Source organism: Rhea pennata, chromosome Z (genome assembly GCF_028389875.1).
Source record: "Rhea pennata isolate bPtePen1 chromosome Z, bPtePen1.pri, whole genome shotgun sequence".
Classification (NCBI taxonomy): Eukaryota; Metazoa; Chordata; class Aves; order Rheiformes; family Rheidae; genus Rhea; species Rhea pennata.
The window spans coordinates 36,189,538-36,217,103 of NC_084702.1; the positions used below are offsets into that span (position 1 = coordinate 36,189,538).

Below are 27,566 nucleotides of genomic sequence, written 5' to 3' on the forward strand. Positions count from 1 at the left end.
TATTAAAACAGCCTTTTATTTGTTAATATCACATAAGAAAATTTAAGCCGATTACACTACTTTAAAAACACAACTAACGCGTTTAACATGAGTCCCCTTCCTGAATAAGAAATCTAAGTAAAGAAGAAAGTACCAATAAAAACAATTTTCGCTGTATCCTTCATCCTCTGAGTGCTTACATGATCAACTGGGCTACTTTTTGTTCTTTGTTTGAACAAAGCTGTTCTTTTCTATAAAAAAAAAAAATTTTGCAACCTTGATCACATCGTAGAAAAAAAATCCTCAGTACAAAAAAGTTCATAATATTGAAAATGCCTTCCCCTTCCCCAACAGCACCTAGATATAAAGAGGTCAACAGCAGATGTCTAGTCTAAGTGGTGTAATCTAAAAAGAAGAAAAAAAAAAAAAAGAAAAAAAAGAAAAAAAACCCAAAACACAGTGGCATATTCCCCTTCTAACAAGTTTTAAAAAGACTGGCATAAAAATTGTGTGTGGGGGGGATGATTTTTCAAACAGTACATAGTTCAGTGTCAGTAATTCACATCTTGCAAGAAAGTTACAGATACGGTTTCTTTTACAAAACTTCCTTTCAGTGGCAAAGGAAATTAAGGCCATCAGACTCGCAGCTTAAAAATTCACATAAAGGAAATACAAAAATATGTTGTGCTTCTGAGAAGGCTCTGTTCTGTAGGCAAGGATTACCATAATTTGAGGAAGTTGGCTGACTGGAGGAGTTTACATGATCGCACAGCTTCTATTAGATGCCCTTGGGTCTCCCTGTTATGAATAGAAAGAGGCAGAGGGGTTAACAGCTCCAAATAGCATACCGAACATTTTTAATATAGGCAGTTATATGCCTGGCATAGTCTTATCAAGAGCCAGTCTGTACCCAAGCTGTAATACAACCTGCAACCCCCAATAAGTTAGATATCCTCTTCTGTGAGAGGTAATTGAAGATGAACACCAGATAAACACAAGTTAAATAATTCTTATTGGAATCACAAGCTTAGGGGAACAAAAAAATCATTTAGTTCAGATAATTGTAAGTATTGTGAGGAACACATCCACAATCATTTTCTTTAAAAAAATCAAAACAAACTCACTGTTGTTATGACATTTTCTCAAGCAAAAAAAGACATGCACAGTAGCTGAACTACACGATCCCAGAAACCAGAAGAGTAGCTGGAAGCACTTCAGTACTTTTGCAAAACTGCAATAAAAATCTGACCATATTAAATTCCACAAAGTTATGATTCAGTTAAAGTCTCAACAATTTGGCTAGCAAAATCAGCCATTTCCAAAGCAGCCCCAAATCCCTCTATTTTTTGCTTATTTGTATATGCACGCTTAGCGGTCTACATTATTTTGCATAACTGACTTGATAAGATAAATAGTAACTGAAATGCAGCAAAGTTCTGGCCAAGGTAAGAAACCGGAACTTTACATTACAGGAACTTCTTAATGTTTGTTACATTTAGTATCTTTTTAGAAAGGCTAACTTCATGGTCAGAATCATAAAGCAATGGGTAAAGCTCAAAATTCACACAACCAGATATGTTATGTTTCAGTATTTCCCCTTATGTTTCAAAACATTTTATATTGTTATTTCAGGTTCACATTTCTACTGTCTTTAGAAATACATTTCTTCAGTGCGCTTGAGGCACTTTTTTTTTCCTGACAGCATATTAACAGTATGGGAGATACAACGTATAAGTTCCCCATAGCAATATAAATTTATATGAATTGGCTTAAGCCAAATCTCACCGTAAGCAATGGGTCCAGAAAAACCTTACCTAAAAAACAGCATAAGAAAAAAATCCCACAACCTTTCAGCTTCAAAACATTGTTTTAAAAAATGGTCTAATTCTCAGCTTCAAGGGAATATATGAATATATTTTTTCATTAATTTTAATTAAAACTTCATGCTTTCATTAAATTACTGGTTAAAAAAGAACCCAAAACTCAAAGAAAAAAAAAAAAGTCAAAAAAAGAAACTAACAAATCACAAAGCTAAACCCTATAACCTGAACAAGTTGGGCAAGTTACAAAGACAGTACTTTCCCAAAAATTCATTACATATATACATACATACATATATATACGTGCGTGCGTGTGTGTGTGTGTGTGTGTGTATTTGGGGTTTCATCCTAGATAAAAATTAAAAACAACATTTAGCACGACACCTGCTGGTGGAAAAGGTCTTCCTCCTCCACGGCTTCAACTGCTTCTTCTTCCTCAACTTCTTCTTCACCTTCACGTAAAGTTGTTTTAAAGACAGTGCTTCTCTGAGCAACCTCCTACAACAGAGTGAAATTTAAGACTTGACTCCTCTAACAATCTGGTACTAATCCCCTTATATTTTGAGAAAAGGGTCTTACAACTGTTGAGAAAGCTACCCAAACAGATTTTGCCTATGCATATGAAAAGTATACAGCTAGGAGTTGTAACACTTTGGTTTTAAAAAGTAGTCCTTCTAACAAGGACTTCTCAAACTTATCCAAAATTTATTTTGGATATTTTATATTTAAGTATTTTATTTCAATTACTAAATGTCAAAGCAACTGATCTACCTGGCCAAATTCAGAACTTCCATTTCACCAGAATTAACGCCTCTTTATTAAAATAGAAATTTCACTGTAGTTTTCCCCATTCCCCACAACTAGGCGTTTAAATGAAAACCATTTAAGAGACAGAAGAATCACTGAAAAGCATATAAAAACCTTTAACCTTCAAAGCATACTTTAAGACACAGCCTAATTCACGGACAAATCAAGGGAATATCTGAACAAATCATTCTACTACTACTTACACTCAATATAGGAGAAGAGGGAAAAAATTCACAAGCTTCAAAATACTGCAATCCTAACTTACTAAGTTTCTGAAAACAGGACAGAGTATGCTTAATCACAAAGAAAAAAGAGAAAACCTTACTAAACAAGGTCAGACTATACTGTTCCTGGGAAGGCATCTTAAAATCACGTTCAAAGTTCTGACAGTGGTTTTGCCTTCACCTTTATAGGGGTGGGGGGAGACACCAGAATGGCAACACAGTCAATGAAAACAGATTTATAACTATCCAAGGTATTTTACCTCTCCCTGAGAATTTTTCAGTACAACTTTCACATCTTCACCAGTGCCCCAAGAATTCTGGTTCTTCCAGATGAGGTCAGTGGGAGGGCTAGCAGTTACTCCAGCATTTGCAGCCCAAATCTGGTAAAAAAAGTTATATGCAAACATAACTTGCTAGTCTTTTACAACATATTTTTGTGTTGTCTATTGAGTTAATACATTTCATTTAAGTGAATGGTAAATTTTCTCTAGTATAAGAAAAAATAGTTTAGCCACTTTTTCCTCCTTTTTTAAATATTAAAACAGTCCCCCATTTTTTAGTGCAAGCAGAAGAATATTTGAATGTATACATCTATTTATGCATCTATTTGCAGTCAAAATTATTGCTCCACACAGAAAGAAAGCTGCTGAAAAATGTGGCTCTGTCTACCAAAAAATTATTCTTCCCAGCAACTGATAAAACTTCAGTACTAACATAAGAGCTTATTTGTAGAACACTTACATGAAAAAGGATAAAACTAAAAACCGCGCGCCTTACTAAAACAGAAATTGTTCTAAAGTCTGTTTCACAGAAGCAATTGAAACTTACTGTAACTGTTTGGCCTGCTTTTAGTACATATCTTGAGGTATATTTGTAAGTAGCAGAAGTGTCTCCTATTTTTCTGATCATCTCCCAACCTCCCATAGGTTGATCCTAATAAAGAGGAGGAAAAAAGAATTAATTTCCATCAGCAGTGGTCTTCTGTTGCATTCATGGGATATTTTTCGTGTAAATGACACGAGTCACACAAAGCTTTCAGAAACATTTACTATCACTTTGTCTTCAGCAGGTAATATCTATCATTTTAGTTAAATTGGTCTTACCTTTCATATTGTATTAAAGCTGAATATATATTTTAAAGTGGTTGATTTGTTAAATTGGCTTTAACTATTGTTTATCATTTACATGAGAATTTTGTTATTGCTTGGTCCATCAGATGCACAGATGTGTCTTTACATATATACATATTCATATAGAAAGAGCATTGTAAAGAGTCTTTATACGCATTTTACATATAGATATAGAAATAGGATTTGGTTGTGTGGGGATTTGTTTGTTTGTTTGTTTTTTAAATATCCCTCCCTCCTGCCCCTTTGATATTTTCCAAACATCAGATAGTTGCCTCTGGAATCTGGAAAAAAGACAGTTAAAAACATCTTAAACTGTTGCTTATCTTAACGAATGCTGACATTTCATTGCTCATTGCAACAAAATATACCATACTTGTATTAAAAAATGAGTTTATATATTTTATATCTGTATATGTATCTATCTCTATATAGATAGGTAAATCTATATATATATATAAATAGATATATCTATCTATATATCCAGATGTATCTATATCTATTGGTTCTATTAAACACTTCAAGCAGTCCTAGGCACAACTTACTACGTACACTGCACTACAGACAGTTGCTCAACTCTGGACACCTTCCCAAGCATTATAATCAAGAACCACCCAGGGCTACTGACAGTGACAGAATTTCTGGTACGGTCACTTTGTCAGAGTCTCACAAAGGGAATGAACTCTATGTGGTACGTGACAAAAAAAGCACTGAAAAACTCAAAAGGGATAAACTGATAGGTCCTGACTCACTAGACGTAGGCTTTAATTTGTCAGACTTCAGCTACCTAAAAATTGGCTGTCTAGACCAGAGCAGATGTCCATTCAGTGAACAAAGACCCCTAGAGGACAAGTCTCACCCTGAATTAGGCGATTAAGACACCTATGATGATGTATCACCACCTGCAGGAGTTTGTTTCTCCTTTGATGAAAGGGAACCGAGACATTTAGGACTAGACTTAATTTTTGTCATTTAAAACATCAAGAGGAGCTCCCTTTCAGCAAAGCTAATGAATCTGTCTACATTAGACAGAGCTGAAAACAAAGAATGCAGCTTACTTTTTTCTAAATACAATTTTGCTGCAGACAGCACAGGTCAAAGCAAGAATTACTCAGCCTTTTCTGGAATTAAGGCAGTAAAAATTTAGGTCTTGTAATTCTGATAGCCTACAGAAAAAAATGCTATCTTCTGCCCAAAGATACTTAAAAAATTTTAGTCCTTAGTCTCCAGCCCTACCCTGTGATAATTTGTAGAACTGTCATCTACAGCACAGAAACGTCGTACAGAAGTTACGAGTAAGGTCTTGAGGGGAAAAACATTGAATGCAACAGCTAACTTCCTTCTGAGGGAAAACAGAAAAAAGTTCTGACTATTACTCAAATGAAGTAAAAAAAGCAGTACCAACCCAAGAGACTGTTTGGAAGTGCATTTTGGTGCACACTAACCCAAAACCTTAGCGCTACCACTTTTATACAGCATGCTTCAGCTACAGGGTTAATAAGAAGCCTCAAATAGTGCTGCGGATCCCTTCTACTTCCAATAAGCCCGTTGAAGAGTTGTGTCGTGTTCATTTTCCGACCTGTTCAGAGGTGTTCTTCAAACGGATGAATTTCCCATCGACATCTATCTCTTCAATAGAGACATTTCCCGTGGCAGAAGCCGAGTGGGAGATGCTGACACTACTGCTGGCTTCAGATTCTTCCACATCGACCCTCTTCCTCTTTCCTCTGGTCGTACGTACACTACGGCTAGATGAAGCCCGTGAAACTGTCACTCGAGAAGATGGACTTGGAGAAAGTTTCAGCCTAAATTGAAGAAAGGAAACAAAATGTATGGATTATACTTCCTGATTTTACATTTTTCTATCTTCATTTTTCACCTGTTTTCCTCTCTCATAACCAAGCTCTCTTAGCCAAAGATATAGGAATATTGTAAATAAAAACTGTACCCAAACAAATGAAGTTTTAGGCTTTATTAAAAAAAAAAGTTGTCAAATTGCTGAGAAATGCTTTGTAAGCATGAAACAGTGACGGATTACTGTTTTAAGATTACAAAAATATCCGTATGCACTCATTAAAGATTGCATTCCTGGTCTAATGGAGCAAGTAAAGAACCGAACTGAAGGACTGAAGCCACTGTAGGAAACTTAAACAAAACCAAAACAGCACAGCAACTTCTGCAGTTTCACCTCATGCTTAAGAGGAAACAGCACAGACTAGTAGGACCTAGTTCAGAAACACTGAAACATCAAAACTACTTCAGATGACAGCTGTGACCTATAAAGCAAAAATTCTCAATATTGCTGAATCCTAGAGTAATATGTGGAAAACATAGCTACCTAATAAGATGAGTAATCATAAAAGCAATTACTTTATCTTTTTATTCTATCCTTAAAGAAAACTGGCCGATAACTAAATAACTCTAATTACTTCTGAAAAAGAGCATTAAAAACAATACCAAACAGATGCACTAATGACAACTCCTTATGCCCCCAGGACAAAATCTTATTTAAAAGGAGAGACGAGAGAAGGAAAAGAGAGAAGGAAAAGAGAGAAGGAAAAGAGAGAAGGAAAAGAGAGAAGGAAAAGAGAGAAGGAAAAGAGAGAAGGAAAAGAGAGAAGGAAAAGAGAGAAGGAAAAGAGAGAAGGAAAAGAGAGAAGGAAAAGAGAGAAGGAAAAGAGAGAAGGAAAAGAGAGAAGGAAAAGAGAGAAGGAAAAGAGAGAAGGAAAAGAGAGAAGGAAAAGAGAGAAGGAAAAGAGAGAAGGAAAAGAGAGAAGGAAAAGAGAGAAGGAAAAGAGAGAAGGAAAAGAGAGAAGGAAAAGAGAGAAGGAAAAGAGAGAAGGAAAAGAGAGAAGGAAAAGAGAGAAGGAAAAGAGAGAAGGAAAAGAGAGAAGGAAAAGAGAGAAGGAAAAGAGAGAAGGAAAAGAGAGAAGGAAAAGAGAGAAGGAAAAGAGAGAAGGAAAAGAGAGAAGGAAAAGAGAGAAGGAAAAGAGAGAAGGAAAAGAGAGAAGGAAAAGAGAGAAGGAAAAGAGAGAAGGAAAAGAGAGAAGGAAAAGAGAGAAGGAAAAGAGAGAAGGAAAAGAGAGAAGGAAAAGAGAGAAGGAAAAGAGAGAAGGAAAAGAGAGAAGGAAAAGAGAGAAGGAAAAGAGAGAAGGAAAAGAGAGAAGGAAAAGAGAGAAGGAAAAGAGAGAAGGAAAAGAGAGAAGGAAAAGAGAGAAGGAAAAGAGAGAAGGAAAAGAGAGAAGGAAAAGAGAGAAGGAAAAGAGAGAAGGAAAAGAGAGAAGGAAAAGAGAGAAGGAAAAGAGAGAAGGAAAAGAGAGAAGGAAAAGAGAGAAGGAAAAGAGAGAAGGAAAAGAGAGAAGGAAAAGAGAGAAGGAAAAGAGAGAAGGAAAAGAGAGAAGGAAAAGAGAGAAGGAAAAGAGAGAAGGAAAAGAGAGAAGGAAAAGAGAGAAGGAAAAGAGAGAAGGAAAAGAGAGAAGGAAAAGAGAGAAGGAAAAGAGAGAAGGAAAAGAGAGAAGGAAAAGAGAGAAGGAAAAGAGAGAAGGAAAAGAGAGAAGGAAAAGAGAGAAGGAAAAGAGAGAAGGAAAAGAGAGAAGGAAAAGAGAGAAGGAAAAGAGAGAAGGAAAAGAGAGAAGGAAAAGAGAGAAGGAAAAGAGAGAAGGAAAAGAGAGAAGGAAAAGAGAGAAGGAAAAGAGAGAAGGAAAAGAGAGAAGGAAAAGAGAGAAGGAAAAGAGAGAAGGAAAAGAGAGAAGGAAAAGAGAGAAGGAAAAGAGAGAAGGAAAAGAGAGAAGGAAAAGAGAGAAGGAAAAGAGAGAAGGAAAAGAGAGAAGGAAAAGAGAGAAGGAAAAGAGAGAAGGAAAAGAGAGAAGGAAAAGAGAGAAGGAAAAGAGAGAAGGAAAAGAGAGAAGGAAAAGAGAGAAGGAAAAGAGAGAAGGAAAAGAGAGAAGGAAAAGAGAGAAGGAAAAGAGAGAAGGAAAAGAGAGAAGGAAAAGAGAGAAGGAAAAGAGAGAAGGAAAAGAGAGAAGGAAAAGAGAGAAGGAAAAGAGAGAAGAAAGATGTTTGGTCCCCCAGAGAGCTAGTGGTCTGACACTCAAACAGGTTGCTTTAATGGAGACTTGGAGGTGTATGTCATATGAGGGGAAAAGATCAGCGCCTCAAGATACAGTAGCAAAGCACCTACTGAATGTGTTTTCCAGGAAGAACACCCTTTTAACAGAGAATTAGACAAGTGAAACACACAACAATACCAACATTCATTGTTACATTCTTTCATACCTCTCTTCTTCACCCTCCAGCAATTTGCGGTACGCATTGATTTCCATATCCAGGGCCAGTTTAACATCCAGAAGTTGTTCATAGTCATTCAGCTGCTGCTGCATCTGATTTCTTATCTCTGCCATTTCCCTCTCCTTGTCGGATAGCATTTTGTGACAGTTTTCCCTTTCCTTAGCCAAGGTGTCCTCAAGCTCTTGCATTCTATCTTGCCATGCTCTAGACTAGAAAGCATTGAAAGACACATCAGCGGTGCAAAGAAGAAAGTTCACTCGCACCTCCAAGCATTCTGCTATTCAGGCATCCTAGAATTCAGAAGTAAGATTAGGTCGAGCATCTCCTCCTACTTTCTGAACTCAAGTCTACTCATCTTCAAACTCCTATTCTCCACCTCATATTCTACAAACATAATGCCTTTTGTCTCAGTGAAACCTGCACAAGTCACATACTCAAGCAATTGTCCATACAATACTTTGACAGACAAGCTATCCGCTCCTTTTTTTCCAAGTTATGAAAAAAACATTATCACACCTGAAGTTACTCAGACGATAAAAATGGAGCTTAAGAGTCAGGCTGTGCTTAAGACATATTAGGCAGGATGTAGAATAAAAACTCAGCTCGAAATTTCAGATCCTACAACAAACAGTTTCTTTAGCTTTCAGATGTATGTTGCTTGCTTCAATCTGCTGCTGCAGATTCCAAATTCTGTTGTAAGATACTCTACAGGAACAGGGGTTATTCTCAGTGAATGCCCATCTGCCTATTAAAGTCCTCAACTTTGAAAACGCTTTGAAAACCTTGAGAAACAACAAATGCTGGTTTCTCACATACTTCAAAATCACATCAGCCAGTATATATGTATGTGTCTATTGTACACAGAGAATGGAATACTTAAAAGACTACCCAAATGCTCTGACCTTTAAGATTTACTTCCCTTGAGCATGTTTTCTTCTGCTTAGCAGTTTCTTGTGGTATTTTAATTAAAGGATGGACATAGGAACCAACACCCCACTCAGAATCATCTTGCCTGGTTAAGTCATCAATCTTGCTAAGCAGATACCCCATTCAGTCATCACTGAAAACAGGCAGCTTTAAAAGACTGAGGTAGAGTACCAGCATGACAACCAACAACTGGTGGTCAATCTTCAAGTCAGGGAGGGAGTTTAAGAAAAGGAGTTAAGTGTCACAGGAAGATCCCACTGGAAGCTACTACAGAGTTCAGCGTTGATAACTCAAACCAGACCTGCAAAGAGAAGAGAGCCTTCTTCCAAGAGGACAAAGCTTGTTGAAGTTAGTGCTAGTAAATAGAGAGTAATCTAATTTCTTGGTATTTTGGTAGGCTGACATCACTCATGCTACAAAAGAGCATAGCAGCAAAATGGACTTCTTAGGCAGACAACTGGCATCAAATTGGCAGAGGTTGATTTTTATAGCCCTGAATTACATGACTGATACCTCTGCAGATTCAGAAACAAGTTCTCTGAACCTTACTCTCACTCCCAAGAAATGGGCAGAACAGTTATCTAACTAACGTAAAAAAGTCAAAAATCCATGTCAACTGAAACAAAGAAAGACAGTGATAATGTAAAGACAGAAGAGTTAAGCAGATAAAGAGTCTCAGTCCAGCTCTTGTGCAACCTCATACACATTCATTACATTATCTGATCTCCTCCAGAGATTAAACTGCCTATGTAAAAAGGAAAATTGGAAGGATGAATTCCTATTTACCAAAATTTTGAAGGGAAATTGTAAATAATGCCCCTTGCATCCACTCTTCACTTGAAATACACAGAATTTGGAAATCTTGGAGAATTCTACTGTACAGTAGGAATTCAAAACACATTACTGATAAGAGGAATGACTGAAGTTAAGTACTATCAATAATTCACATTTTTCCAAGGGGGAAGAGGGAAAAAAAAAACAAGAAAAACAAACTTTTTTCCATTTTCACTTGATTATAAAGTGAAAATGATTACATAACTTATTTAAAAAAAAGCTCACTTCAGAATCAGACTTCAACATTTCATTTTCATTTCAGATTTTCCAGTGCAGTGTGCAAGAGGCTACTCCCAGTAAATAAGCTAGTATTGAATTTGTAGCTTATCATGGGCTATGTCGTAAGTTTGTGTATTACCTATGTCCTCTGTGATCTGATTTCAAGTATATCTAACTTAAGACCCTGCTCTATAAACATTCCAGTATAGTTATTTGATATATTTCTCAGTCTCATATCACCCTAATCCTGACAAAAATCTATTATTTTTAATTTCTAGATGCAAATTGGATCTAGGGTGAAAGGTAGTAAGAAGGAAAGATACCAAAGAGACAAAGAGACTATGTATTCAGGCTCCAGCTTTGAATATTTCTCTATAGAATTCCTATATTACAGATTCAATTTACTGTAGAACAAAACTAAACTGTTTCAAGTGTTGAGGACTCTTTAACAGTGAACTTGTGCCTAATGCTGCCTCCTTCATCTACAAAATAAAACAAGGGGTTTTTTTTAGTTTGTACACAGTCTAACACAGCGGGATCAGATCCTTACGTAGCTCTAGGATACGTTATTTTAATTTTTCCTGCAATTCAAAATTTTCATCTGAAACAGCATTTAACCATTTCTTCATATGATTAAGACCTTACTAAAACATCACACCAGCACCCGCTTCCAACAAGTGAACTTGAAGGGGAAAAGCCTAAAGTCTAGGCTACCATTTGAAAAGTACTTGAGGTTGACTCAAGACTAACACATGTAAAAAAATCAGCTATGACTCAGGACGACAGACTCCCCTCATACATTTAGATTAACACTGGAATGAAAGGAGGTAGCAGAAACAGTTTCATTACAAGCTTTGCCCAGTAACTGATCTCTGTTACCTGTAAAGCAAGTATAGCAGATTTTTTTTGGTAGAAGTTACTACCAGTACTGCCTTTCAGATACTCATAATAGCAGCACATCGCACAAAATAGTTCAACTTTATTAAAAAGAAATAATAAGGATTTTGGAAGCTTATAGAACTTCTTAAATCTACTTACAGAAGATAAATATATTCATTTTAATGGCTTGCATCCCAGTTAGAGGAAAGAAAAGACTTTTCTATTAAAAAACAACAATAAATCCTATTAGTAAGACTGAAAAGTCACAAATAGCTCATTACCTCTCTCTGAAGGCTCGCAAGTTGGGAAGACAGATTTTCAATTCGCATGCGACTTTCTGTCAGTTCTTCTCTTACTGAGTTGGCTGTAGAAGTGCTCATCTCAGAGGACAGTCTAGCATTCTCAAGCTGCAGTAAAATCACATAAAAGATGCTTTGAAACTGATGTCTTAATTAAAAGAAAAATGAGTTACCAAAACTATGCTGAGCAGCAAGCCGCAAAGTTCCTCCTTGCAGCTGTAACACAATGAAACATCTCTTTTCAGGGGTTAAATATGGTAGCTCAATCACCATGCTGAACTGAGCTATCTGAAATCACAATCCTCTTGAGTATTTATTCTAGGATTAAAAACTTGTTAAAATTTCCCTTGTAGGCACTATTTAAGTTGGCTTGCTAGAGTTCAGTTTTCATGCTGGTCAACATTTAACTTTATACTGTCAAATATTATAGCACTGTGTTTTGAATATGCCTGAATAGAAGCTACACTGAAATTATCAACTCTCTAAAAAACACAAAATAAACTAATTTAGTTTTCAGTCCAATGTAAGCACATTGACAATGACTTAAGATTACAGTACCAGTGCCGAGTCACACTTCCTCATTCTATCACTACTTCAGGCTCAATTTTATCCGTTAATGCAAACAAAAAGCAGACATTCAGTTTTTTGACTAGCTACAACACTCATGTTGAATAACACTACATCTACTTAGGCAGCACTATATATCAATTATTGAATTTAGTGCTTCATATGAAACAAAATCTAAAAATTTAAGATAGAAGTACCTCTGAGAAGAAAGGGGATGAAAAAGGCATGATTATGAAAGGTTCTTTTAGATTAGTAAGTACAAAACATCTAAACTAAATAATTGTGACTAGACCTTACTTTCAGTCAGTTTCTTTCCCCGAGTTTTTCCCAGTCAGATTGAAGTCCCAAAAATAGGCAACTGCACACCAGTAAGGCTACAAATTTTCACTGAAAACTATGCTAACAAATTCAGTTTGGATTAACTTTTATCTGTTGTAACACCCCACCTTGTCTCTAAAGATAGAAACTGTGAGAAGTATAGCCACAGAAACCAGGTTCAGTTGAGACATCAGGATTCCTCTTTGCAGAAATGCTGAATCATAGCACAGGAAGGAAATTACGAAGTGTAACTGATTTCAGTTCAAATGTGTTTTCACTCTAGGGGAGTGAAAAGCAGAAATCATCGGGTGTGGCAAAGCTTCTGCATAACAATATTGCATGCAGGGTCATAGTACTCAGGATGCTGTCTTCTTAGAAAGTGCTTTCAGGAGGCAAGGTTTATACAAAAATATTGGATACCTTATTATCATCAAGATTGTGTTTGTAAGATAGATTTATAATAAACAAATTAATTCTCTTTGAGTTCACAGTAAGCCCAGTACTAATTACTCTTTCCATAATCAGTTCACTTTATACAGTCATCACCCTAATTCAGTAACTATGTTGTTTTCTGTGTTTCCTGAGGTTTAACCCTGCTCCTCAAACAAACCCTGAAAATACAAGTTCATACTCAAAAGCATGGGAATTTTAAACCAAGCTCCAGAATGAAATCTTCTGAAAGGCAAATAACTATATTAGGCTATCCTTCTCTTACATAAGCAAAAGTAAAGTCTGTCAGACAGCTGTATGAAAAGATGTTCTCACTTTGGCATGGTAAGTCTGTTCCAGCTCTTCTTTGTACAGTTTCACTTGTGCATCATGCTGCTCCCTTATTTCATGAAGTGCTTGGGCCAGTTTGTGTTCATACTCAATCTGACGCCCAGAATCAACCTCAACTAGGCGAGTTTCATGTTTTCTTCTTGTCTCATTGATTTCCTAAAAAAGCAGGAAATGAAGAACTTCAATAAGTATTAGAGAAAACAAATTTTAGAACACTATCAGCCAAGAGCAATTGGTTTTCTTCAGCAAGCAACACAGCTTTTAGTTAGCTTTGCAGATAAACATTAAAGTCTGTTTGGCAGTGTTTCTACTGAAATGAATTAACATGAGCGAAAGAAAGTTTCTCAGGGCCATTTCACTAGTCTGATCTGCACAGTACTTTATAATAGCAAGTCACTGAAATAGAGCTAGGGCATCACTAGCTTGTAAAGTCACATTGCTTTCTCACAGTTGTCTACACTTTTTAAAAATATAACTCATCATTTTTAGATCTTAGAAATATCCCCCTTTCCTTACAGGTATCTTAGGTATCTTTCATGTTCCCACAAAATGAAAGTACCGTAAAATCAAGCAGTCACTTTCAATAGCCAAAGTTCTTCTCCCACTTGCTTGTATGCTAGCCCTCTGTCACTGGAAAAAGTGATTCAAAAAATATGTATCAAAGCTAAAATAAAACTGGAGAGGAAATGCACACATGGAGGGGGAAAAAAAAAGGTATTTTTAGGTATATTTGTTATTGCTCTAAAGCTCCTCCTGTAGTGCTATTAAGCACTACAGTGGTAAGAGAGGGTGACAAGAAAACGTTCTAAAAGACAAGAATTCAACAGCTTCTGGTTCTATTACTAGAAAGTTACGAAACTTTTAAAAGTTACAGGTTGATAGCACCTGTTCTAGTGCCATTCTCAACTTTTTCTCATGAAGACACTTCTGGAAAAAAAAATTTATTTCACTTTTTCATTACTATGAAAAGAAACATACATTGTGGGCAGGTTTAGCTCAGCTGGTTAGAGCGTGGTGCTGCTAATGCCAAGGTTGTGGGTTCAATCCCCGTATGGGCTACGCTGAGGGTCGGACTAGATGATCTCCAGAGGTCCCTTCCAACCTTATCATTCTACAATTCTATGATTCTATGGCACCATGGAGAGAATTTAAAACAAAGGAATACAGTACACAACACTATGAAAACTCTAAGTTCACATGTTACTTTCTACCATACAAAGATGGAAGCTTTCCAGCTAGAATGGAAGTAAACTCCGCTTTGAGTAGGAGTTTGGACCAGACGACTTCCTGAAGCCCCTTCCAACTTAAACTATGTTCGAATGAACCCCACTTTTCTTCTTTTCTTTAAAAATGTCAGTTCTTGACACTGAATCCTTTACCTCCTCATACATATTTTTACGGAATTCCAAGTCCTCAATGAGACTCTGACAACGATTTTCAAGATCCACCTTCAGTAAAGTTTCATCTGCAAGCTGTTTCTTGGCAGCAGCTAAAGAAACCTCAAGCTTTAAAAAAGAAATAAAGTAGAAAGCATTCAGCACAACAAAGATTACAGCACAGTATTCTCACAATACAAGGCTCTCAGTTACTGACAGGTAGCAGCTAACTGCATGTTAAGCCTTAACTTGACAGTGAAATATAAAACTTAAAACTTTTTTTTTTACCGTTACTTATACAAGTGAATTCTATATACTGCACATTGATAACTACCATTTTAACAGCAGTTATGAACGCTCCATTTTCTGAGTTTCAGACATCTCCAAGATTGGTCCTATTGCCTAACGCTGCTGAAGACCACAAATCAATCATTTCAAAGGGTTAACAAAACTAGCACAACCCCTTTTTCTCCCTATTCTGTTAAAAGTCTGTAAGATAGACAAGTATAGGCAGAAGCAAAGGAAAGCACAGAGAACCACAAACTTAAGAGTTTGGGAGGCACTTTAGAATTTTGAATTCTGCTATTTAAAGCACCATCTCCTGAAATTTCAAGGAGTCTCCATTTTTAAAGTGCTCTGTTTCACCACTCACATCATTAATAAGCTAACTGAACAGTATTAAACACAGGCAGACACCTACTGAATACCACCTCCAGTTCTGACAGCAAATCATAACTCATTTCTAGTATTGACCAGATGACCAATCTGCTTCCCTTTTTTGCCTACAAAAATATATTTTATCAGAATGAAATGTAGCTCTTTTACTACAGATATACCATATATATCTATAAAACATGACATTTAATGGCAAAAGCTTGACTACGGACCATTTCTTCTCACCTGTGCAATTTGATCTCTTAAATCCTCAAGTTCTCCCTCCAGGCTTTTCTTATCACCAAGAGCTGTGGCCAGTGCAGCTTCTTTAGAATTGAGGGCTGCTTCAAACTCTCTAAGTTTGACTTGGGCTCCATGAAGATCAGACTCCTTTTTTGCATAACTGGAATAAAACAAACACAAAAAAATGGTTAAGAAAGTCTAGAAATACCCTAAAATAAGCACAAAAACTTGTGTGGATTCACCATCTGGGCTCCAAATAATCCCTTTCCAATTAACAGATCAACTTCTTAAAAGAAAATTATGTTCTGTGTTTTAAAGCCAATTGTCCATTAATAGAAACTGTAGCCTGCTGAATTGCTTTGCAACACCCTTTAATCAAGCGTAATAGCAAATTTTTACAGATCACAGCAAAGATACCCAAATCCTGTCCTACATAATAGTCTGTGCCATCAATGAAACTGCACTAGTGAAGAGGTACAGGTGTCATTGTCTTCAAGAAAGTAGTCAGTCAAGTTTTTCAAATCACTGCTCAAATTAGCTTTCATGTTTATACAAGTGGTTAAACAGTTTCCAGTGGGGTTGTTCCCTAAAAATGCTTATGCAAACAAAGAAAAATGAAAAAGTAAAAATAGCTCCACACAAATCCATGCTCTTCATCTTAAGATCACTCACAAGCACTGCTGTAACAGGTTACTACCAAAAAATACAGGAAATATCTCAGGAAGAGTATACTCAGAAATCAAGATGATTGTTAATCTTTAGATGTCATGTGCAGCTGTGTTTAAACACACTTAACAAAGAATTCTTATTTTTTAGCTGGTTCTTTTCTCTCTGGGATATCCACGCATCTGTATCTGGCCAGGACAGGGACATAGAAGTCTTAATGTTTGTAATCAAATTAGGAACACTTTATACGAAGGGACAAATTCAGGTTCAATAAAAAGACAGCTATCAGGTTTCTGTTCAGCTTTCACATTTCTCTTTGCAGAAGTGAGTAATTACCAGAATTCACAACACTGAACTCTGGAAACTAAGAAGTGAATGAAAGATTCTTAAAAATTAGATTCAAAGTGTTAAAAAGTGGTGGATATTTTAATGCTTTAGAAATCAAGATACTGCCCTAACAAGAAACAATAGCAAAGCTTTTCAGCAAAATAAGACTAACATCAAATCAACACACAATTTTAAAAGGAGACTTTAATAGATACTTTTCCAATATCACATATAACAATATGTGATTAACATCAAATTTGAGAGAGGTGTGTGCACAAAGGCTTCCAAAAAACATAGGTCCAAAGTAAATTTCTGGATGATTTTGCATTACAGCCACAAGATGGCAGGCTTTACGTAAGAGACTTAGCACTCAACTGGCTAATCTCCAAACTCTCTCGAGTAATCCCACATCCACCAAGACAGCATTTTGCAAGAGCATGAGATACACACACCACAGGCTATAGTATACTCTACCATTTTTTGAAACGCCTGATGATCATTTCTGCTGTTCAGGCATATCTAGGATAAAATGCAGGCCATCAGCAACATTTTATTTGCATTTCTTCAACCCAACAGTTCAGAACAGTTCAGTTCATAGATCAAAGAAGAACATACGATTTCAGTTTTGGCCACACGGGCTCCTACTTCCAATTCCCTCCATTACCCACGGGAGGCCTACTAACTTGCAGATCCACCCAGAAGGGGAGGGAAAAAGAACTCCAGCATGCAAGGAGGCCGTATAACACGGCAGAAAAAAAGTGGAGAACTGTCTTGCTATGGAATGTCTGTAACAAAAATCTAGCCACTCATGTACTGGGAAGGATGACAGCTCGCAGCAAGTCTTCCTTGCTTGACCAAGCATTGAAGAACACTTATTCAAATCATGTAGACTGCCTCACACATGCTGTATCACTCGGCTTCTTGCTGAGGTCAACCAGGAGAGCCAAATCCTAAAACTAGTCACATACACATAGCTTACTTTTCTGGGGGCCATGCAGTTGAAGCACCCTACAGTTGAAGAGGGAAACATTCTCCATATCCCTTACCTAAAGTTATTTTCAACAAGCAAGTGGCTGAAAACAGCTCTTGTAATTGGGGAAATGGTGAAAAGACATATAACAGACTTAAAATAGTCTGATTAAAAGCAAATATGCTTCCCATAGTCCTAAATGAGGTATTACCAGCTACATCAATTCAAAGCATCTTCCTTGTTTATGTTTGTAAGAAGATTGGCTATGAACTGATCCTATAATTTAATTTGATTGAAGTCAAAGAATAGGAGGCATATTAAAATGAAGTGTTATTAGTGTTATGAGTTGTCTAATTAAAACTCATCTGAACACACTCTTGAAACAGAAACTATAGCTCAACATCTCACACAGTGAAAGACAGATGAAATCTCAGTAACTCAGTGCATCATCCCAGCCCTAAAGGAACATGGGAAAGTACAACAAGATCAGAAAAACTCTGTATTATGAAAACAAATATCCAATGTATACTACATTCTCACATCTACTAATTTCTACCAGGAAGAACTTCAGATTCAACAGGCTTTTTTTGTTTTCCCACTCAGAAAGCCAAATCTGTATTTCAAAAAAATCCTTCTCATTGCAGTGTTCAGGAATTAGCGAAAACGCCTTCAAATAGTTTGGCTCTCGAGAGAAGGAAATAAAAGCACAGAAATAATGGTTGGCTTTCACCTTTTTCAAAGGAGAAACTTGTTTCTTCTGACTTTAAAGCTGTAGTAAACATACGGGTCTTCTTATCCATGAAACTAATTTACTTTTAAATAATGCAGAACTAGGACCTGACCCAACAAAACAGCCAGTTCCCTTTTAATTTTCTCCCAATCTCAGGAAGAAATTGCACTTCCAAAGTTTAATCTACATCATTTAACTCAAACAAATGCCATGTAAATGGCACATAAATCAATACTCAGACGCTGCCTTAACTGATACTATGAGCACTTCTTTCACTAACAGAGTTGCACTCATTATAGGAAGAGCTCTGTATAGATAACAATGAAAGAATAATAAAAATCTCTCTCCTTTCCCTAATAGACTCCTGCCTCCCAATTAACTTGACATTTGGCACTGCCACTCTGAGCATATCTAACCCCCATGACTGCAGTTCACACGCTTGACCAGTTTACCTTTAAACAAGCTGATTTCTCATACCGCATTCAGTCCAGCTGAGACACAGGATTCTAGACAGATTAATTTGCTATCCATTCCCAAGACACATGCTGTAAAGCAGAATAAATCAGCCCAGGCACAACAATAAGCTACTGTGGTTATGCCTGGTTATCTGCATTACCTTATTTAAAGCTAATTCAAAGTTCTCAGAATTACAGATAACTTGGGACAATCACCATTTGGTGAGACTACCTGACCCACTTGGCTTGTAGATCCAGTTCAGGGAAATGGCCAAACGACCAAGTAACTCACTGAAAGAGGAAGGTTCCCTCTTCATGTACTTGCAATCATCCCTCCCCTTGCATCATCTCTGAGGTTCACTTGATGTCCTAGACTGAATTTCCTGCTAAACTAGCAAAAAAAGCAACCCAGGAAAAAAGACAATAATTTTCTATCGGTTTAATAAAATGAACTGGCTCTCTGCAGCCTACACCCCACACCCAGTGCAAGAAAAACAGCAAGACTGCTCCTTTCAGCTGTGCTTGGGTGTGGTTTCATACTCCCCTGAAGCTGACAAGAGCAGGATGCCACCCTAAGGGAGGTCCCTGTCCTATTCTCCCACACCCACCCCTCATTTGTGCCAGCGCTCAGAGTACACCAGATCTCAGAGCTAAGCATTACCAACTCTAACTGAACCCTCCTCAAAAACCAGTGGTTTTTGACCACTTCATGGCACAGCTACAGAGACACTAGTGCCAGCGGCAGAACTAATTATAATGCAGACATTTGCATCCCTACTTAATTAGACAGTACTGCACCTTATGGAGTTGCTTTTCCACTCTAACTGTAGAGAAATACCAAAATCAAAAAATGAACTTTAGTCATTCATTTCACCCCCACAAGGTACAGGCAAACAATAGAGCTATATTTTACAAGGAAGCACTTCATGATAAGTGACATTGTTTAAAAGCATTCATGTTTTCATGTGCACCTGTAAAAACAAATAGACAAGACTGCCTTTCCTCCAAATAAATAGCATTTCAGATTATAACGTGGTTCCAGCTTCTCTCATCTTATCTATTTTAGTCAACTGAAGAGAGTACCTGAAGCGCTTGAAGTGAACATTTACTGCTCAGCTGTGACTTTTCTCAAAGAGTTGACCATTCAAATCCACCTTCTCCACCCCGTCTCAGCAGAACTTTTACACAAGAACTGCACACATCAAGCCATTGCCCAAAATTCACCGTACTTACGGCATTTGAAAAAGAGAGGCTTACAAGTACAAAGACACACAGTTCACCTGTATAAACTCTGATGTGTTTCTGTATTTGCCCATTCATAAGATAATTCAGGATGTAGTAACTCATGATCAGTTATCTGAATCTGAGAGAGCAGTGTGCAATCATTTTGCTGAATACTAACCATCTTCAATGAACAGATTATCTAGTCTTCTTTCCAGCACCTCATGTTTATTAAAAAACCCTACCTCTTCAATATGAAATTAAGATTACTTTTTTTTGGAATAGGGGGAGGGGAAAAAAATCAACAGTAGGCCTGGCATAAGAACTTGCAACTCCTAATAGATGTGGTTACTTTTTAAAGACAAAACCAAGGGAAAATAATCTCCATTTAAAACAAGGAATTTGCTAGCTACAGCAAAAGTCAAACTGCAGTTGTACAGATTCCTTCATCAGAAAACAGATTTATACAATATGTCAATACCCCCACCAAGTGTACCTTAAAACACATCCTGAGAAAACAAACAATTTAAAGTACTTCAAAATGTCAATTAGAGAACCAAAATACATTCACACCTTGAATTTTCTGTAACAAAACCATGCTAAAAATAGTCCCTTTATTAAGCATCAAAAGGTAACCATGAAATTTTTGCAGAACACATTTAATGAAGACTTTAGGTTAAACAAAATTCTATGGAAGGTAAAAAAGCAGGTGCTGAAGCTTTTCACATAACAGGTGAATAAGCTGTGTATAGGTGCCTAAATGAATCTGAATCAAGATGTGAACATTCAGCAGGAGTAACACTTTCATAACTTCACTACATTGAGACCTACTGCTGTTCAAACTCCTAACTTAAATAATTGAAATGTATTCTGTAGCTTTCATCAAACCTACTGCTCCAAGTTATTATGTGTCCGCAAACCTGAAAATAAAGGTTTAACCCCCACCATCCTACCCTCTAGTGCATTGTTCCTTGCATTGTTGCATCCAACAGGAAAGTCTCTACTGCATGGAAGACACATTCTTAGATCATTGAAGTAATATTCTTGCATTTCACTTGATTAAATTATTGTACAAGAATTTAATTAATCCTTCCTTCCTTATCTGGGATACTATCTCAAGGGCACACATCTAAACAGCAAATGAGTTCAGATTAACGTTCAGCAGTTCCCCAGTCACTAATCTTGAATTCACTCCTCCAGAGTAAAATATACTTCAAGAATATTAAATCAGCTTCCCCAAACAGTACCTCTAGCATATTAAAGCGTGCCACATGTGCACCACAGGAAACCCTGGAACAGCTGTTACAACTTTGCTTGCATTAAGACAACATGGTTCTTCTGAACAGTTGCTCAGTGCACCAGCTGCACTCCGCCAAACACTTGCCCAGTGATTGAAGCCATAGGCTGACATCAAGCCCACATTAATATTTATTTTATTGCTCAATCCTACCTCAGAAATTCACTTCAGAATGGAGGCAGAGAACAAAAACTCATTTAAGATACTAAGCACAAAAGCTAGACAGATCATTTCTTAAAGATTAAAAAAAAAGGCATCAAACTAGCTATAATACATTGCCACACTGAATTGGATTATAGATTTTGCATTGCAACACATTTGGTTATAGTCAATGACAGTTATATTCTTTACCAATATCTTTAATGAATTAAATAATTTTCTTCAGAGTTACTTGTATCTCATTATCTCCTAACAGGACAGCAGATGTGCTTCAGCCTTGGACAACTGCCACAGTGAAATCTCAGCCTGTCACAAAGACAAACATAAACAAGGAGTTTCCTAAATGAACTAGCGTAAAACCAGCTGACACTTCCTAGAGAGAGTGATTACCTCACATGACATAGAAATCAGAATAGATAGCTAAGCCCAACTAGAAATCTTAAACTGATATCCACCTAAATATATCCGCACAATGGCATTCATCAGATAAAAACCATCCTGAAACTTGACCTATAAGCAGAGTAACCGACAGTAAGTCTCACTTACTGAACAGTCCTCATTCATTTTAACAGGGAATTACTGGGTGACACAACTGTGTCAAACTGCACAATGCAAATTGCCAATAGGTTAAAATGCTCAAATTACAGATCAGAATTTTTCTTTTGGCTCTACAGTTCTCCCTGGTTAGCATCTATTGCACACAAAGGAAGCATGACACACTCCCTCCCGTAAGATGAAACTTCATCCTGCCTGTAGGATGCCGGAGTGATGGAGTAATTCAAAATTCTACTCTTGCATCTGCAGCTTGCATTATCTTTATATGTTTCATAATGTCGTCATTTCCTTCACTACTTTGTCAGTATTGTCTGCTTAGCTTTCCCCCCCCCCCCCAAAGAACTTGAAACTTACAGTATTTCCAAGTCCCATCTAAGGCTGCACTGTTTTGTCACAGGAAGGATATTCTACCTAAAATCAGCAGCTAGGAGTTTGATGCTGAATTGAGCTCATCATGTGCTTTGAGATTCAAGCTAAGGATCCAGCTACTTCCAGAACAATAGGAAATTATCTAATTTCACCTTCACTATTCAAGGGCAAGTCAAACAGCTGGAAATCCATTGCACAGACATTTTTTCTATATAACATTGCAGCTTAGATGTCCAGAATGCTTTTAGCCCTGCACTCACAAGCCACAATTCCTCACTTTGCCATCATCAACTTGAGTTTAATGTTGCTCTTATTTAAAAAGACCATCTCCCATAGTAGCCTAGCTACCTCATGACTACCCCACCATAAACGGTTACAAAGCTGTCCCTTCTCTTGGGGTTCCTTGCCATTCTTCTGCACCCTCTCTGAGGCCAACAATGCCTATATGACAGCCTGGCATACAGAATCACAGCTTGTTTTCCAGTTGCATCAGTTTCCCAATCCTGTTCACCACGCAGCCATGCAAATATTTGTTTCAGCATAGAAAAGGGGTGGTATAGAACCAAGAACCAAGACTATGTTTTTAGTTAGCTTAGGTTGTTGAGAACTACGGCTCAAGTTCTCGCTTGCACATAGCAACATGCTAACCATAATTGGATATTCTGCTCAAAGAAAGGGAATGCAGGAATTCTTCTAATACTGACAGGAAAGTATATGGTGAAGTCTCACCTAATTAGGATGAAAGAAAAAAAAATGGAAATACTGTCAAACTGACCAGTTCTCCCAATTCTAACAAATGAGGGAAAGAAATGGGATTTCCCTCTTCTCCAGCTCCCAAGAACCAGCCAATAATTCTATACACTTAACTCAAAGGTAGTTGTATTTCCCCTCACACACAGTATGATCTCAAGATGAGAAATTTATTGACTTATCTTTCTCTTCCCTGTAACAAGCCACCTCCTTTCATTTCACAATGATGCATATCATCTCCCCAGTCATTCCTCAGAATAGAAGCATGAAGGATTTTTTTTTCACCTCACTTTTTTTCCTTGTTCTTTAAAATTTCAACTATCAAGAGAAGCCTATCTATTTACTCAGCTACAGCAGCACTCACTGCATGACGGGCACTCCTAAAAGCACAATACGCAAGGAGTTCACTACACACAGGAACACCAAGTATAAAAACAAGCCACAGCTCTTTGTGAGATACTGTAAATGTGAACAGAACAAGGCTCTGACACTTATGTTCAAAAAAAAAACCAAACAAAACAAATCATACCATACATGAGACCGCAGTTAGACAACAGAAAACACAATGAACAGGTGACTAAGCCTTAAAACTAGAATAGCCCTATAGAATTCTGAAGGTGACAAGAAGGTTGAGTTTAAGTCACTAATGAAGTCAAAGAACTAAAAGATGGATTAGAATGCAACAAAAAGATAAAGCACTCCAGAAAAATTTTGTACTAACCAGAGAACAGAGTCGTACATGAATCCTGAGAAACAAGAATAACTACCTGCAAAAACATTCAAACAGCACAGGAAGGGCAGCTAGACCAGGATTCATTTTGGCCAACTGCAGATAACTAAATAACTAATCACGTATGTTCCTTCCACTGTCAAAGGACATCTCCAGAGAGCAATTTATCCTACCATTTCTTTCCACTGCTTCTAAAGGGAATCCAAATACCTAAAACGAACTAGTCTGAGTCTTAGGGTGTGGCTATTAAGACACCTCAGTCAAGTGCCTGCCCCTTGCCAAAAGAGACAGTCCTTCTCAGTCCACTTCTCTCCCCTGCTGTCAGCCACACCCTACACACCAGGTTCTGGTACTTCTATTCTCTGCTAAATGGATAAAAAAAAAAAACAGATCAGCAGGAAAAAAGTGAGCAACTTTCTGCCATCTTAACACTCCAAGCCAGCCTACTGAATAACCAAGACAAAAGCCAAAAATCAAAGCAAGGCAGGTGGCGAGCACACATGGCCTCATTTCCTTCAGCGGCAGCACACTGCTAGACTGGCTCAGCTGTGTTGCCAACTGCAACCTTATGCAACTAAGGAGAGATGAACCTCACCCCAATGTCCAGGACGGATATCTTGCAGAGAAGTGCAAGATTTGGGTTCAGTAAACAAGCCAGAATATTCCCAATGTCTTGTGGGGGACAAGTTTGTCAAATCTCAACTACCTACAGTTAACTCTGCCCAGTTTTTGAAATAGACAGTGTGTACACCACACTTCAGCTTTCTGAAAGGGCACAGAAACTCCTGTCATGAGGATGCAAACTCTCACCTCACACTGCAAAATAAGATTTTTAGACCTACCACTACAACCATGAACACTTGTGCAAAGTGTTTCAGAGTCTTTCTGTTAGTTTTTAATATGACTTAACAGTTGTGAGAGACAGCCATCAGAAAGTGTTCACTAAATGAATCTGAACGCTTTGTTTTTAAGACTTTGGAAACAATTCAGGTCAGCTCAGATATTCACAAGATACCTGTATCTTAAAAACACACAGAGATGCCTTAAAAATTACATACCAGAATAAGGTCTGCCACCAAACGACGACAAATAACCATAGGCAGACTTAAGCAAAATCTAGCAGTCTCAAGTAATATTAAAGAGCTTAGTCCTGAACTAGTCATTGTTGCTTTGTAGTGTACAAAGACGATACCTTTGACACAGGTATCGACAGACTGAAAATACCGAGTAATAGGACTTCAGTCATTGTCAGAGGCCACAGCTGCTGCACAAAAGCAGTTTTACGCTCATCAGGTTTTTGCTAAGTATCACAGTATAGGAAATCATAAATGAGAATGTGAGGAACTTCCACATCCACGTTATTAAAGCCTTAAAATACAGCTACAGAAAGGAAAGCTATAGCTTCTACTACAGATCGTTTCCTCCTTCCAAGCCCACATACCCCCATATTCTTCAGTCAGTTTCTGAGAAGTTTGAATCTTCCCCCTGAAATCATTAGGAAAGAGATGGAAATCACTGGCTTGACTTTCAAGTCAAGTCATTTTGGAACTCATCTGCAGCTAGACCTTGCTTCCCCTGTCACTATCAAGGATCTCTTTGATTTAAGAGCTTCATGGGTCACCAAGACAGCAACAACAAGAACAACTAGACTATTTAAAAGTTCATGCCTTTTTTAAAAAAGTTAAGAGCCCCAAAGACATCACAGCTGTCTGCAGACACAGGAAAAACATCAAGTTACTAGTTTACATACAAAGTATCTTTTTCATTATCAAAACCAGGACTGAGGCTATATTTAACCGAAGGTCAAAATTAATAGATTATGCAGGAGTCAAATGAGACTAACAACATTGCTCATTGTCCTTTACCTTCAACATCAATCCACAGACAAACTTTGTCATATTAAGAATGAAATTTGGCCAACTTTGCCATTCTGACTGGGCTTTCTGAAAACTAAAAAAAAAAAAAAAAAAAGGTAGATTCTCCTTCAGCAGTAGGAAACTACAGTACTTAGAGAAGTAAGATTTAAGTTAAACAAAACTAAATCAGTTTCACAAGGCACACAGGCTAGTGGCACAAATTAGTTCCTTGTTAAGAGTGAAAATCCTGGAGTTGTACCTTCGCTTGCAATTTTGAAGCTATCTGATCATGAATCTGCCTTTAATAAGGCAGAGTAATTTGAGAATCCAGAAAAAAAAACCAATGTTTATTTTAATGAACTCTACTTATCCAAGTATTTTCATATTACAAGATTACATCTTTGAGGAAAGAAAATGAAAAGCAGAAAGTCGAGATCACAAGCCGACCAAAACTCTGGTTCACTCGTGGTTTCCCCACACCTCCTCAAAGCCACTATGCAAACCATCAACACTTCACATTTTTCATCCTGAAGCACCTTAAACCTTACAGCTCGTATAGCAAGGCAGAACTCCAGCCACTCGATTGTAACATTATTTATTATTAAGCGTGCACTGGAACTGGGGGGGGGGGGGGGGGGGAATCTTCCCGACTCAAATCCGTGCACCCTCAACTATCAATTATTTCAAGACGTATGCAGGCAAAGTCTCAAGGCAGCTTCCATCACGGCTGCCGCTGAAGCGGTACGCGCCCGGGGCGGGGGGGGGAAGGGGGCGGGCGGGGAGAGGCGCCGTGCCTGCAGGGACCGGTGGCGGGAAGCGGGGGGGCACCCGCCCGCGGCGGCGGGGCGGAGCGGGGCGGGGGCCGGGCCACCACCTCCCGCCGGGGCGGGCCGGGGCGGGGCGGAGCGGGGCTCGCCCGCTCGCTCATTCATTCAAACGCGAAGCCCGGCGGCCGCACATGGCTGCAAGGGAGGAAGCGGGGGGCGCAGCACCGCCGGGCGCCCGCCTCGCTCCCCGCGGGCAGAAGGGGAGGCGCAGCCGGCAAGCCCCAGCGCCCCCCACCCCCAGACCCACGCGCGGTCCCTCGGCCCCGCTGACCTGTCCAGCAGCTGCTCGTGCTCGGCGCGGATCTTGCCCAGCTCGATCTGCAGCTTGGCCCGCTCCCGCGCCGTGTCGTCCAGCGCCCGGCGGGCGTCGGCCAGCTCGGCCTCGTAGAGCGCCTTGAGGCCGCTGACCTCGCGGCCGCGCACCTCCTCCCGCTCGGTGACCTGGAGCTGCAGGGCGCTGTTCTCCGTCTCCAGGCTCCGCACCTTGTCGATGTAGACGGCCAGGCGGTCGTTGAGCTGCCGCAGCTCCTCCTTCTCCTGCAGCCGCGAGATGCGCGTGGGGCTCAGCGGCGTGGCGGCCGCGCTGCCCCGGCTCCGCGGGCCCAGCGGCGTGGCGGCCGCCATGGCGGGCGGCCGGGGGGGGGGGGTGGGGGTAGAGAAGGAAAAAAGCTTTAAAAGCGGCTAAAAGCTCCGGTGCCGCCGCGCGGCTGCGGGGGGGCTGCCGTCGCCGCCCGCGCCTCCCTCAATCCGCAGCCCTGCGGCCAGCGCCGCAGCGAGAAGTGCCTAAAATAATGGAAAAGGTGGAGGGGAAAAAAAAGACGGGAAATGAGAAAAAGAAGCGGCGCAGCCGGATAAAAGCGGCGGGCGGGCGGGCGGCGCCGGCGAGCCCGGAGCGAGGAAAAAAGGAGGGAAACCAATTAGGAGGCGCCTCGGCCGCCGCCGCCGATTGGCCCGGCGGGCGCCGAGCGGGGATCAAGGCAGCCGCGCAGAGCCGGCGCCCCGGGAAACCGAGCCGGGTGGCGGGGCCGCGGGAGAGGAGGAGGAGAAAGGAGCCGGCCCCGCGCCGCCGCCGCCCGCGCAGCCCCCAGCGCGGCACCGGCGGGTTCCGCGCCGCGATCCAATATGGCCGGCGCCCGCCCAGCGCCGCCGGCCCGCGCCGCCGAGGCACCGCCCACGTGACCGGCGCGCAGCCAATGGCGCGCCGAGGCGGGCCGGGCCCCGCTCTTCCCTGCGCACGGGAGACTAAATTCAAAACCCGCCGCCGCCTGCAACTGTCAGCGGGCGCGTGAGGCGGCGGCGCCGCGCCCGGCCCGG

The 27,566-nt window shown here is 39.4% G+C and overlaps 1 protein-coding gene across 1 annotated transcript; it reads right to left on the reverse strand.

The window, feature by feature from the left end:
- LMNB1 (lamin B1) lies at positions 1-26,876 on the reverse strand. The gene is made up of 11 exons (XM_062599051.1): positions 26,524-26,876; positions 15,344-15,500; positions 14,447-14,572; positions 13,053-13,223; positions 11,385-11,510; positions 8,233-8,453; positions 5,537-5,762; positions 3,659-3,763; positions 3,091-3,210; positions 2,184-2,297; positions 1-777 (listed from the first exon to the last, which is right to left on the reverse strand). The coding sequence occupies exons 1-11, from the start codon at positions 26,874-26,876 to the stop codon at positions 736-738; spliced, it is 1,761 nt and encodes a 586-aa protein (XP_062455035.1). The 3' UTR covers positions 1-735.
- Positions 26,877-27,566: the final 690 nt, after the last annotated feature.

Bases quoted from the DNA above. Each gene is read 5' to 3' on its own strand.
- LMNB1 (XM_062599051.1), bottom strand. From the start codon at position 26,876: ATGGCGGCCGCCACGCCGCTGGGCCCGCGGAGCCGGGGCAGCGCGGCC. The intron at 3,764-5,536 runs GTCGGAAAATGA...CCTCTTTATTAG, and splicing joins TGAAGAACACCTCTGAACAG to GATCAACCTATGGGAGGTTG. The intron at 778-2,183 runs GTGTCGTGCTAA...TATTCATAACAG, and splicing joins AAGACCTTTTCCACCAGCAG to GGAGACCCAAGGGCATCTAA.